This window comes from Oncorhynchus keta, unplaced genomic scaffold, assembly GCF_023373465.1.
Source record: "Oncorhynchus keta strain PuntledgeMale-10-30-2019 unplaced genomic scaffold, Oket_V2 Un_scaffold_1004_pilon_pilon, whole genome shotgun sequence".
Taxonomy (NCBI): Eukaryota; Metazoa; Chordata; class Actinopteri; order Salmoniformes; family Salmonidae; genus Oncorhynchus; species Oncorhynchus keta.
The window spans coordinates 397193-408546 of NW_026290753.1; the positions used below are offsets into that span (position 1 = coordinate 397193).

General features: G+C 46.6%; 1 protein-coding gene across 50 annotated transcripts; it reads left to right on the top strand.

Moving 5' to 3' along the window:
- Nucleotides 1–3786: 3786 nt before the first annotated feature.
- On the top strand, nt 3787–10334 carry LOC127927245 (uncharacterized). Of its 50 annotated transcripts, XM_052513319.1 has the most exons (12): nt 3787–4383; nt 4732–4893; nt 4933–5130; nt 5773–5853; nt 5890–5931; nt 5971–6048; nt 6208–6285; nt 6325–6363; nt 7186–7305; nt 7504–7737; nt 7774–7903; nt 9786–10334. In XM_052513319.1, exons 1-12 carry the CDS (start codon nt 4336–4338, stop codon nt 9866–9868), a joined length of 1293 nt encoding a protein of 430 aa, XP_052369279.1. In that variant the 5' UTR covers nt 3787–4335; the 3' UTR covers nt 9869–10334. The 50 variants fall into 50 exon arrangements, with proteins under 50 accessions (XP_052369279.1, XP_052369293.1, XP_052369256.1 ...); XM_052513333.1 differs by lacking the exons at nt 5971–6048; nt 6208–6285; nt 6325–6363 and adding exons at nt 6088–6129; nt 6598–6636 and having other exon boundaries at nt 4933–5208; nt 5812–5853; nt 7267–7344; nt 7582–7737; XM_052513296.1 differs by adding an exon at nt 7066–7107 and having other exon boundaries at nt 5971–6597.
- Nucleotides 10335–11354: the final 1020 nt, after the last annotated feature.

Here is an 11354-nt window from a genome sequence, read left to right on the forward strand (position 1 = left end):
GTGTCTGGTAGAAGGCAGACTGAACCAGGTTATTGTCCTGCTGAAAGGTGAATTCATCTCTGTGTCTGGTGGAAGGCAGACTGAACCAGGTTATTGTCCTGCTGAAAGGTGAATTCACCTCTGTGTCTGGTGGAAGGCAGACTGAACCAGGATTTCCTATAGGTTTTTGCCTGTGCTTTTGTGCCATTCTGTTTTTTATCCTGAAAAACTCCCTAGTACTTAACGATTACAAGCATACCCATAACATGATGCAGCCACCGCTATGCTTCAACATATGGAGTTTGGTACTCTAATGTATTGGATTTGCCCCAAACATAACACTTTGTATTCAGGACAAAATGTAAATTGCTTTACAAGATCTTTTGCAGTTTTGCTTTAGTGCCTCGTTGCAAACAGGATGCATGTTCTGGAATATTTGTTATTCTGTACAGGCTTCCTTCATTTCACCATGTCAATTAGGTTAGTATTGTGGAGTTACTACAATGTTGTCGATTCATCCTGTTTTCTCCTATCACAGCCATTCAACCCTAACGTCACCATTGGCCTCGTGGTTATGTGTAGGATATAGAGATGAGGTAGCCATTCAACCCTAACGTCTCCATTGGCCTCGTGGTTATGTGTGGGGTATAGAGATGAGGTAGCCATTCAACCCTAACGTCACCATTGGCCTCGTGGTTATGTGTAGGGTATAGAGATGAGGTAGTCATTCAACCCTAACGTCACCATTGGCCTCGTGGTTATGTGTGGGGTATAGAGATGAGGTAGCCATTCAACCCTAACGTCACCATTGGCCTCGTGGTTATGTGTAGGGTATAGAGATGAGGTAGTCATTCAACCCTAACGTCACCATTGGCCTCGTGGTTATGTGTAGGGTATAGAGATGAGGTAGCCATTCAAATATCATGTTCAACACTATTACGTCACACAGTCAGTCCATGCAACTTATGTGACTCATTTAGCGAGTTGTTACTCCTGAACTTATTTAGGCTTGCCATAACAAAGGAGTTTAATTCTTATTGAATCAAGATATTTCAGCTTTTCATTTTTAATTTATTTGTAAAATGTTCTAAAAACATAGTTCCACTTTGACATGATGGGCTATTGTGTGTAGGCCAGTGACACACAAAACACCTCTATTTAATTCATTTTAAATTCAGGATGTAACAATGTGTAAAAAGTCAAGGGGTGTGAATACTTTCTGAAGGCACTGATGTGTTGGACACCTGTTTCCAAGATGACAGAGGCGACCCTGGAACTTTACAATCCCTTTATTGATATACTACTGTCTTATTATTCCACTGACCTCTAACCCAGACCTCTTCATGTTTTATTTATTTTTTATTTAACCTTTATTTAATCAGGTAGGCAAGTTGGCAATCAGTTCACATATGGTGTCCAGAGCACAGCTGGGGGCAGAGGGTGGTCTATAGCAGGCGGCAACGGTGAGAGACTTGTTTTTAGAGAGGTGGATTTTTAAAAGTAGAAGTTCAAATTGTTTGGGTACAGACCTGGATAGTAGGACAGAACTCTGCAGGCTATCTTTGCAGTAGATTGCAACACCGCCCCCTTTGGCAGTTCTATCTTGTCTGAAAATGTTGTAGTTTGGAATTAAAATGTCTGAATTTTTGGTGGTCTTCCTAAGCCAGGATTCAGACACAGCTAGAACATCCGGGTTGGCAGAGTGTGCTAAAGCAGTGAATAGAACAAACTTAGGGAGGAGGCTTCTAATGTTAACATGCATAACATTCATGACAGGTGTCCAGTCGTTCAGAGTGACGCCCCATCCGTCTGTCCATCAGTCTGTCCCTCCTGGCATCGTGCTGTCGGACCCTGAGGCTGTGACTGAGCTTTGTGCTCCTCCTCTCAGAGCCATCACACTGCAGCTGGAGGACAAGGCCAACCTCACAGACTGGATGGCTTTGCTCTGGCCTGCCACTGGGAAACGTACGTACACACAGACAGAGATGGGGCAATAGGTCAACAATAGTGTGATGTTGTCCTGTGTTGTGTTATCAGAGGGAGGCCAGATCAGCCCAGATCATTTCCAGTGGTTCTCGTATCGAGACAGAGCTCTTGGTTACAAGATGGACCTGCTGGCTGAAACCTTCTCCAATGGAAAGATCTTGCTGGGCTCCTACATGAAGAAACCTCTGCTGGTGGACCACAGCGCCACCACTGTGAGTAACCCTGACCTTTAACTCTGCTGGTGGACCACAGCACCACCACTGTGAGTAACCCTGACCTTTAACTCTCTGCTGGTGGACCACCGCACCACCACTGTGAGTAACCCTGACCTCTAACCCCTAACCCTCTACTGGTCGACAACAGCACTAGCAATGTGAGTAACCTTTAACCCCTGATCCCTAAAACCATCAGGGATGTAAAATGTCGCTTTTCTGCGATATTCGCCATTTTGCTTTCTAAATAGGCCATCCACGTGTAGATCCGAAGAATGAACCATTTGAGCTTGGGAGGGGGTTGTGGTCTGTTCTCTGTTTCTGACATCGAAATCATTGACTGAGCACAGACTACACCCCTACGCGTTCTACAAAGACGATATCAGAGTTGAGTGTGATGTCAGATACACTACATTACCAACAGCCCTGGTGTTTGGCGATTAGGCCAGACTTGCAGTCGGTGTTCCAAATAATCTCAATGGGGTTGAGGTCAGGGCTCTGTGCAGGCCAATCAAGTTCTTCTACACCGATCTCAACAAACCATTATTTCTGTATGGACCTCGCTTTGTGCACAGGGGCATTGTCATGCTGAAACAGGAAAGGCCCTTCCCCAAACTGTTGCCACAAAGGTCGAAGCACAGAATCGTCTAAAATCTGTGCTTTGACCTTTGTGGCAACAGTTTGGGGAAGGGCCTTTCCTGTTTCAGCATGACAATGCCCCTGTGTATGCCGTATCGTCAAGATTTCCCTTCACTGGAACCAAGGGGCCCGAACCATGAAAAACAGCCCAGACCATTATTCCTCCTCCACCAAACATGTTTAAATGTCTTACTCACGTCGGCCACGGAGGAGAGCCCACAGTCCTTGGTAGCAGGCCATTTCAGTGGCACTGTGTTATCCTCAAAGTGGGCAAAGAAGATGTTTAGCTTGTCTGGAAGCAAGATGTCGGTGTCCACGACAAGGATAGTTTTCTTTTTGAAGTCCATCATTGTCTGTAGACCCTGCCACATACGTCCTGTGTCTGAGCCGTTCAAATGCGACTCCACTTCGTCTCTTTACTGACGGTTTGTCTGTTTGATTGCCTTACGGAGGGAATAACTACACTGTTGGTATTCAGCCATATTCCCAGTCACCTGGCCACGGTTAAATGTGGTATTTTGCGCGAATGCTGCCATCAATCCACGGTTTGTGGTTAGGGTAGGTTTTAATAGTCACAGTGGGTGAAACATCTCATACACGTCCTGATAAAACTCACTCACCGCGTATCCGGAACATATCCCAGTTCGCATGAGAAAAAACAATCACGAAGCGGGGATTCTGTTTGGTCAGACCAGCATTGAATAGTTCTTAGCACAGGGTTTCTAATATGACGAGGAGCCTTTGGCTTCTAGACAACACTTTTTATATATATATGAAAACCAATAGAACAGGAGTGAAATGCTGTTAATGGCACGAGGAAGCCTTTATAAAATAACTGTCTCCACGTTTCTCTGGATGGATTTTGGCTAGGCTACTTTGAAGCAAGGTAAAACATGCCTCATTATTTGAAGTAATGTACAACGGTCAGGTTTCAAACACGTATACTTTTTTTTTTTCAAGTCAAGGCTTGGCTTTTTCAGGAGAGGCTTTATTACTGCCACTTTTAGTTAGTTTGGTGCACATCCGGACGATAGGGAGCCAATTATGATGTTCAACACAGGAGGGCCAAGCACAGGAAGTAGCTCTTTCAGTAGTTTAGTTGCAATAGGGTCCAGTTGGCAGTTCTGTCCTAGCAGTTCTGTGCAGACTCGTGACAACAAAGTTTTGCAGAAATACGCATATTAAAAGAGAGTCCATAAGCTCTTTTCTAATCATCATGATCAAATCACTGCTAGGCCATCCTCCCTTGGGGAATGCTGCTTTGCGACAGTATCAAAATACATTTTGGATTGTTTTTATTCTGAGCAATAAGACTGGAAAAGAAAGATGACCGAACAGCTTTTTACCAGCTAGTTGGAAGACCTCCAGGTTGGTGGAGCGTCGGTTCATTTTCTGGAGGCTTCAGGGCTCTGGTATTATCTCTATTATACAAGGGTATCAGTTTGTTCAGGTGTATAACCTCCTAACCAGCTGTGTGTTGTTGTTCCAGGTGTATAACCTCCTAACCAGCTGTGTGTTGATGTTCCAGGTGTATAACCTCCTAACCAGCTGTGTGTTGTTGTTCCAGGTGTATAACCTCCTAATCAGCTGTATGTTGTTGTTCCAGGTGTATAACCTCCTAACCAACTGTGTGTTGTTGTTCCAGGTGTATAACCTCCTAACCAGCTGTGTGTTGTTGTTCCAGGTGTATAACCTCCTAACCAGCTGTGTGTTGTTGTTCCAGGTGTATAACCTCCTAACCAGCTGTGTGTTGTTGTTCCAGGTGTATAACCTCCTAACCAGCTGTGTATTGTTGTTCCAGGTGTATAACCTCCTAACCAGCTGTGTGTTGATGTTCCAGGTGTATAACCTCCTAACCAGCTGTGTGTTGTTGTCCCAGGTGTATAACCTCCTAACCAGCTGTATGTTGTTCCAGGTGTATAACCTCCTAACCAGCTGTGTGTTGATGTTCCAGGTGTATAACCTCCTAACCAGCTGTGTGTTGTTGTTCCAGGTGTATAACCTCCTAACCAGCTGTGTGTTGTTGTTGTCCCAGGTGTATAACCTCCTAACCAGCTGTGTATTGTTGTTGTCCCAGGTGTATAACCTCCTAACCAGCTGTGTGTTGTTGTTCCAGGTGTATAACCTCCTAACCAGCTGTGTGTTGTTGTTGTCCCAGGTGTATAACCTCCTAACCAGCTGTGTGTTGTTGTTCCAGGTGTATAACCTCCTAACCAGCTGTGTGTTGTTGTTCCAGGTGTATAACCTCCTAACCAGCTGTGTGTTGTTGTCCCAGGTGTATAACCTCCTAACCAGCTGTGTGTTGTTGTTCCAGGTGTATAACCTCCTAACCAGCTGTGTGTTGTTGTCCCAGGTGTATAACCTCCTAACCAGCTGTGTGTTGTTGTCCCAGGTGTATAACCTCCTAATCAGCTGTGTGTTGTTGTTCCAGGTGTATAACCTCCTAACCAGATGTGTGTTGTTGTTCCAGGTGTATAACCTCCTAACCAGCTGTGTGTTGTTGTTCCAGGTGTATAACCTCCTAACCAGCTGTGTGTTGATGTTCCAGGTGTATAACCTCCTAACCAGCTGTGTGTTGTTGTTTCAGGTGTATAACCTCCTAACCAGATGTGTGTTGTTGTTCCAGGTGTATAACCTCCTAACCAGCTGTGTGTTGATGTTCCAGGTGTATAACCTCCTAACCAGCTGTGTGTTGATGTTCCAGGTGTATAACCTCCTAACCAGATGTGTGTTGTTGTTCCAGGTGTATAACCTCCTAACCAGCTGTATGTTGTTCCAGGTGTATAACCTCCTAACCAGCTGTGTGTTGTTGTTCCAGGTGTATAATAATAATATAATAATAATATATGCCATTTAGCAGACGCTTTTATCCAAAGCGACTTACAGTCATGTGTGCATACATTCTACGTATGGGTGGTCCCGGAACCTCCTAACCAGCTGTGTGTTGTTGTCCCAGGTGTATAACCTCCTAACCAGCTGTGTGTTGTTGTTCCAGGTGTATAACCTCCTAACCAGCTGTGTGTTGTTGTTGTTCCAGGTGTATAACCTCCTAACCAGCTGTGTGTTGTTCCAGGTGTATAACCTCCTAACCAGCTGTGTGTTGTTGTTGTTCCAGGTGTATAACCTCCTAACCAGCTGTTTGTTGTTGTTCCAGGTGTATAACCTCCTAACCAGCTGTGTGTTGTTGTTCCAGGTGTATAACCTCCTAACCAGCTGTGTGTTGTTGTTCCAGGTGTATAACCTCCTAACCAGCTGTGTGTTGTTGTTCCAGGTGTATAACCTCCTAACCAGCTGTGTGTTGTTGTTGTTCCAGGTGTATAACCTCCTAACCAGCTGTATGTTGTTGTTCCAGGTGTATAACCTCCTAACCAGCTGTGTGTTGTTGTCCCAGGTGTATAACCTCCTAACCAGCTGTGTGTTGTTGTTCCAGGTGTATAACCTCCTAATCAGCTGTGTGTTGTTGTTCCAGGTGTATAACCTCCTAACCAGCTGTGTGTTGTTGTTCCAGGTGTATAACCTCCTAACCAGCTGTGTGTTGATGTTCCAGGTGTATAACCTCCTAACCAGCTGTGTGTTGTTGTTCCAGGTGTATAACCTCCTAACCAGCTGTGTGTTGTTGTTCCAGGTGTATAACCTCCTAACCAGCTGTGTGTTGTTGTTCCAGGTGTATAACCTCCTAACCAGCTGTGTGTTGTTGTTCCAGGTGTATAACCTCCTAACCAGCTGTGTGTTGTTGTTCCAGGTGTATAACCTCCTAACCAGCTGTGTGTTGTTGTTCCAGGTGTATAACCTCCTAACCAGCTGTGTGTTGTTGTCCCAGGTGTATAACCTCCTAACCAGCTGTGTGTTGTTGTTCCAGGTGTATAACCTCCTAACCAGCTGTGTGTTGATGTTCCAGGTGTATAACCTCCTAACCAGCTGTGTATTGTTGTTCCAGGTGTATAACCTCCTAACCAGCTGTGTGTTGTTGTTCCAGGTGTATAACCTCCTAACCAGCTGTGTGTTGTTGTTCCAGGTGTATAACCTCCTAACCAGCTGTGTGTTGTTGTTCCAGGTGTATAACCTCCTAACCAGCTGTGTGTTGTTGTTCCAGGTGTATAACCTCCTAACCAGCTGTGTATTGTTGTTCCAGGTGTATAACCTCCTAACCAGCTGTGTGTTGTTGTTCCAGGTGTATAACCTCCTAACCAGCTGTGTGTTGTTGTTCCAGGTGTATAACCTCCTAACCAGCTGTGTGTTGATGTTCCAGGTGTATAACCTCCTAACCAGCTGTGTGTTGTTGTTGTTCCAGGTGTATAACCTCCTAACCAGCTGTGTGTTGTTGTTCCAGGTGTATAACCTCCTAACCAGCTGTGTGTTGTTGTTCCAGGTGTATAACCTCCTAACCAGCTGTGTGTTGTTGTTGTTCCAGGTGTATAACCTCCTAACCAGCTGTGTGTTGTTGTTCCAGGTGTATAACCTCCTAACCAGCTGTGTGTTGTTGTCCCAGGTGTATAACCTCCTAACCAGCTGTGTGTTGTTGTCCCAGGTGTATAACCTCCTAACCAGCTGTGTGTTGTTGTAGAATGTATGCACACATGACTGTAAGTCGCTTTGGATAAAAGCGTCAGCTAAATGGCATATATTATTATTATTATTATTATTGTTCCAGGTGTATAACTCCCTAACCAGCTGTATGTTGTTCCAGGTGTATAACCTCCTAACCAGCTGTGTGTTGTTGTTCCAGGTGTATAACCTCCTAACCAGCTGTGTGTTGTTGTTCCAGGTGTATAACCTCCTAACCAGCTGTGTGTTGTTGTCCCAGGTGTATAACCTCCTAACCAGCTGTGTGTTGTTGTTCCAGGTGTATAACCTCCTAACCAGCTGTGTGTTGTTGTTCCAGGTGTATAACCTCCTAACCAGCTGTGTGTTGTTGTTCCAGGTGTATAACTCCCTAACCAGCTGTATGTTGTTCCAGGTGTATAACCTCCTAACCAGCTGTGTGTTGTTGTTCCAGGTGTATAACCTCCTAACCAGCTCAGTAACTGTGAAGATCAATGGCAAAGAGAACCATTATAACCCAGGACAGACCTTCATGGTCCCATGTGGTGAGTTTTAACCCAGGACAGACCATGTCTTCTGACCCTCTCCCTGTGTTGTCCAACAGACCATGTCTTCTGACCCTCTCCCTGTGTTGTCCAACAGACCATGTCTTCTGACCCCCTCCCTGTGTTGTCCAACAGACCTTGTCTTCTGACCCCCTCCCTGTGTTGTCCAACAGACCATGTTTTCTGACCCTCTCCCTGTGTTGTCCAACAGACCATGTCTTCTGACCCTCTCCCTGTGTTGTCCAACAGACCATGTCTTCTGACCCTCTCCCTGTGTTGTCCAACAGACCATGTCTTCTGACCCTCTCCCTGTGTTGTCCAACAGACCATGTCTTCTGACCCCCTCCCTGTGTTGTCCAACAGACCTTGTCTTCTGACCCCTCCCTGTGTTGTCCAACAGACCATGTTTTCTGACCCTCTCCCTGTGTTGTCCAACAGACCATGTCTTCTGACCCTCTCCCTGTGTTGTCCAACAGACCATGTCTTCTGACCCTCTCCCTGTGTTGTCCAACAGACCATGTCTTCTGACCCTCTCCCTGTGTTGTCCAACAGACCATGTCTTCTGACCCTCTCCCTGTGTTGTCCAACAGACCATGTCTTCTGACCCTCTCCCTGTGTTGTCCAACAGACCATGTCTTCTGACCCCCTCCCTGTGTTGTCCAACAGACCATGTCTTCTGACCCTCTCCCTGTGTTGTCCAACAGACCATGTCTTCTGACCCCCTCCCTGTGTTGTCCAACAGACCATGTCTTCTGACCCTCTCCCTGTGTTGTCCAACAGACCATGTCTTCTGACCCTCTCCCTGTGTTGTCCAACAGACCATGTCTTCTGACCCCCTCCCTGTGTTGTCCAACAGACCATGTCTTCTGACCCTCTCCCTGTGTTGTCCAACAGACCATGTCTTCTGACCCTCTCCCTGTGTTGTCCAACAGACCATGTCTTCTGACCCTCTCCCTGTGTTGTCCAACAGGCCATGCCTTCTGACCCTCTCCCTGTGTTGTCCAACAGACCATGTCTTCTGACCCCCTCCCTGTGTTGTCCAACAGACCATGTCTTCTCACCCTCTCCCTGTGTTGTCCAACAGACCATGTCTTCTGACCCTCTCCCTGTGTTGTCCAACAGACCATGTCTTCTGACCCTCTCCCTGTGTTGTCCAACAGGCCATGTCTTCTGACCCTCTCCCTGTGTTGTCCAACAGGCCATGTCTTCTGACCCTCTCCCTGTGTTGTCCAACAGACCATGTCTTCTGACCCCCTCCCTGTGTTGTCCAACAGACCATGTCTTCTGACCCTCTCCCTGTGTTGTCCAACAGACCATGTCTTCTGACCCTCTCCCTGTGTTGTCCAACAGACCATGTCTTCTGACCCTCTCCCTGTGTTGTCCAACAGACCATGTCTTCTGACCCTCTCCCTGTGTTGTCCAACAGACCATGTCTTCTGACCCCCTCCCTGTGTTGTCCAACAGACCATGTCTTCTGACCCTCTCCCTGTGTTGTCCAACAGACCATGTCTTCTGACCCCCTCCCTGTGTTGTCCAACAGACCATGTCTTCTGACCCTCTCCCTGTGTTGTCCAACAGACCATGTCTTCTGACCCTCTCCCTGTGTTGTCCAACAGACCATGTCTTCTGACCCTCTCCCTGTGTTGTCCAACAGACCATGTCTTCTGACCCCCTCCCTGTGTTGTCCAACAGACCATGTCTTCTGACCCTCTCCCTGTGTTGTCCAACAGACCATGTCTTCTGACCCTCTCCCTGTGTTGTCCAACAGACCATGTCTTCTGACCCTCTCCCTGTGTTGTCCAACAGACCATGTCTTCTGACCCCCTCCCTGTGTTGTCCAACAGACCATGTCTTCTGACCCTCTCCCTGTGTTGTCCAACAGGCCATGCCTACAGCCTCCACAATCTGACCCAGGAACCTGCTGCTCTACACTTCACCAGGATGCTGGCAGAGAGCTCAGAGTGAGGCCTGGAGACCACAGCCAGGGGCTCAGTAAAGTACAATAGTGACAGGTCAGAGTAGTGAAGGATCCTTACAGACGACCACCAGGTACCTCAACTTAGGAGTGACTGAGACCAGCAGAGACAACAAGCTAGAGAGGCCCTCCTCACCCACCTCAATGACATTCCCAAGGACTTAACAGGAAATGACCAGCCAGTGATTTAAATGGAAAAGTTAGAAAGATTAAAAGTGTACAGAGGGCTCTGCTGTAAGTGCTTGTTATTGTCTTATTGTCACAGTAACATTTGTAAATAGCAATACTTTTGTTTCTATGGTTTCTTGTGCCCCCCCTACTGTGTACATTTATTTAATGTGACCAATGAAATAACTTGTAAAGGCTTCTGGGTATTTTTATTGGAATATTCATCTTCTGTCAACTGTTGCAAACACATGGTATGTAAAAATAAAAATAAAAAGTAATTCAGTCCTGGCTGTGTTAGCTTTATTCTACTAAACTCAGCAAAAAAATAAACATCTCTTTTTCAGGACCCTGTCTTTCAAAGATAATTTGTAAAAATCAAAATAACTTCACAGATCTTAATTGTAAAGGGTTTAGACACTGTTTCCCAATGTTTGTTCAATGGACCATAAACAATTAATGAACCTGCACCTGTGGAATGGTTCATCTCTAGGGAGATGTCAACTTCACCAGCAGCGCTTCCTTCAAGCCCTTGTAGACGTTGGACAGCCCCTCATCCATTGCTGTGTAAGCCTCTAAGGCATTGCCCGTGAGCAATGGGACAAGTATGCAGGCCCACTCTACCTCCGGCCACTGCCACGTCTTGGCCATGCGCTCAAACCTCAGCAGGTAGTTTTCAATGTCCTCCCCCTGCTGGTATGAGGGCATCTTTGGCTCCTTCCTCAGGAATGCTGGAATATGGACGTTTACACTGCTGGACTGGTCTCCTGGTGCTGGGGCTGGCCTCATTACTGCTTGGGGAGCCTTTGAGCCTTTTTCGTCCTGGTGTTGGCAGACCCAATCTTGGGCTCTCACTGACGAGTTCCGCTTGGTGAGGAGCTGTGAGGATAGATTAGCGTAGACTCCGTAACTCCTGCTTGAGGTCTTCGTCCCTCCTCTCAAGGCAGGTGATCAGTTGCTGGAAAAGGGCTACCATGGTTGGGTTCTGGTCCCCCAACTTCTCCTTCAGTCAGATGGTCTTTTATGGCTGTCCCTGCTGGTTCAACCGGTAGCTCAAATGGTTCTGGTTGTGTTTGGCCACTTGGTCGGGCTCCTAGTTTCTCATTCTTGACCTCTTCTTCACCAGACGATTCCATGGTATTCCACCCCGGTTCAACTTAAGGTAACTTTTCTGACAGCTGATGCTGCTGCTGAGAACGCAATCCTTTACCTCTTGTTGGAATTCACTGATTTGCGGTGCGCCATCCCACCACTGCCACCATATGTCACGTAGAGTAGGCCAGAAGACTATACTGGATAACCTAACCCCTA

What these genes read in the sequence shown, in the direction of transcription:
- LOC127927245 (XM_052513291.1), top strand. Translation starts at nt 4,336, where the DNA reads ATGTTCCAGGTGTATAACCTCCTAACCAGCTGTGTGTTGTTGTTCCAG. An exon ending in GCTGTGTGTTGTTGTTCCAG is followed by an intron (nt 5,131 to 5,772) that starts GTGTATAACCTC and finishes TTGTTGTCCCAG; the next exon opens with GTGTATAACCTCCTAACCAG. An exon ending in GCTGTGTGTTGTTGTTCCAG is followed by an intron (nt 7,738 to 7,773) that starts GTGTATAACTCC and finishes ATGTTGTTCCAG; the next exon opens with GTGTATAACCTCCTAACCAG.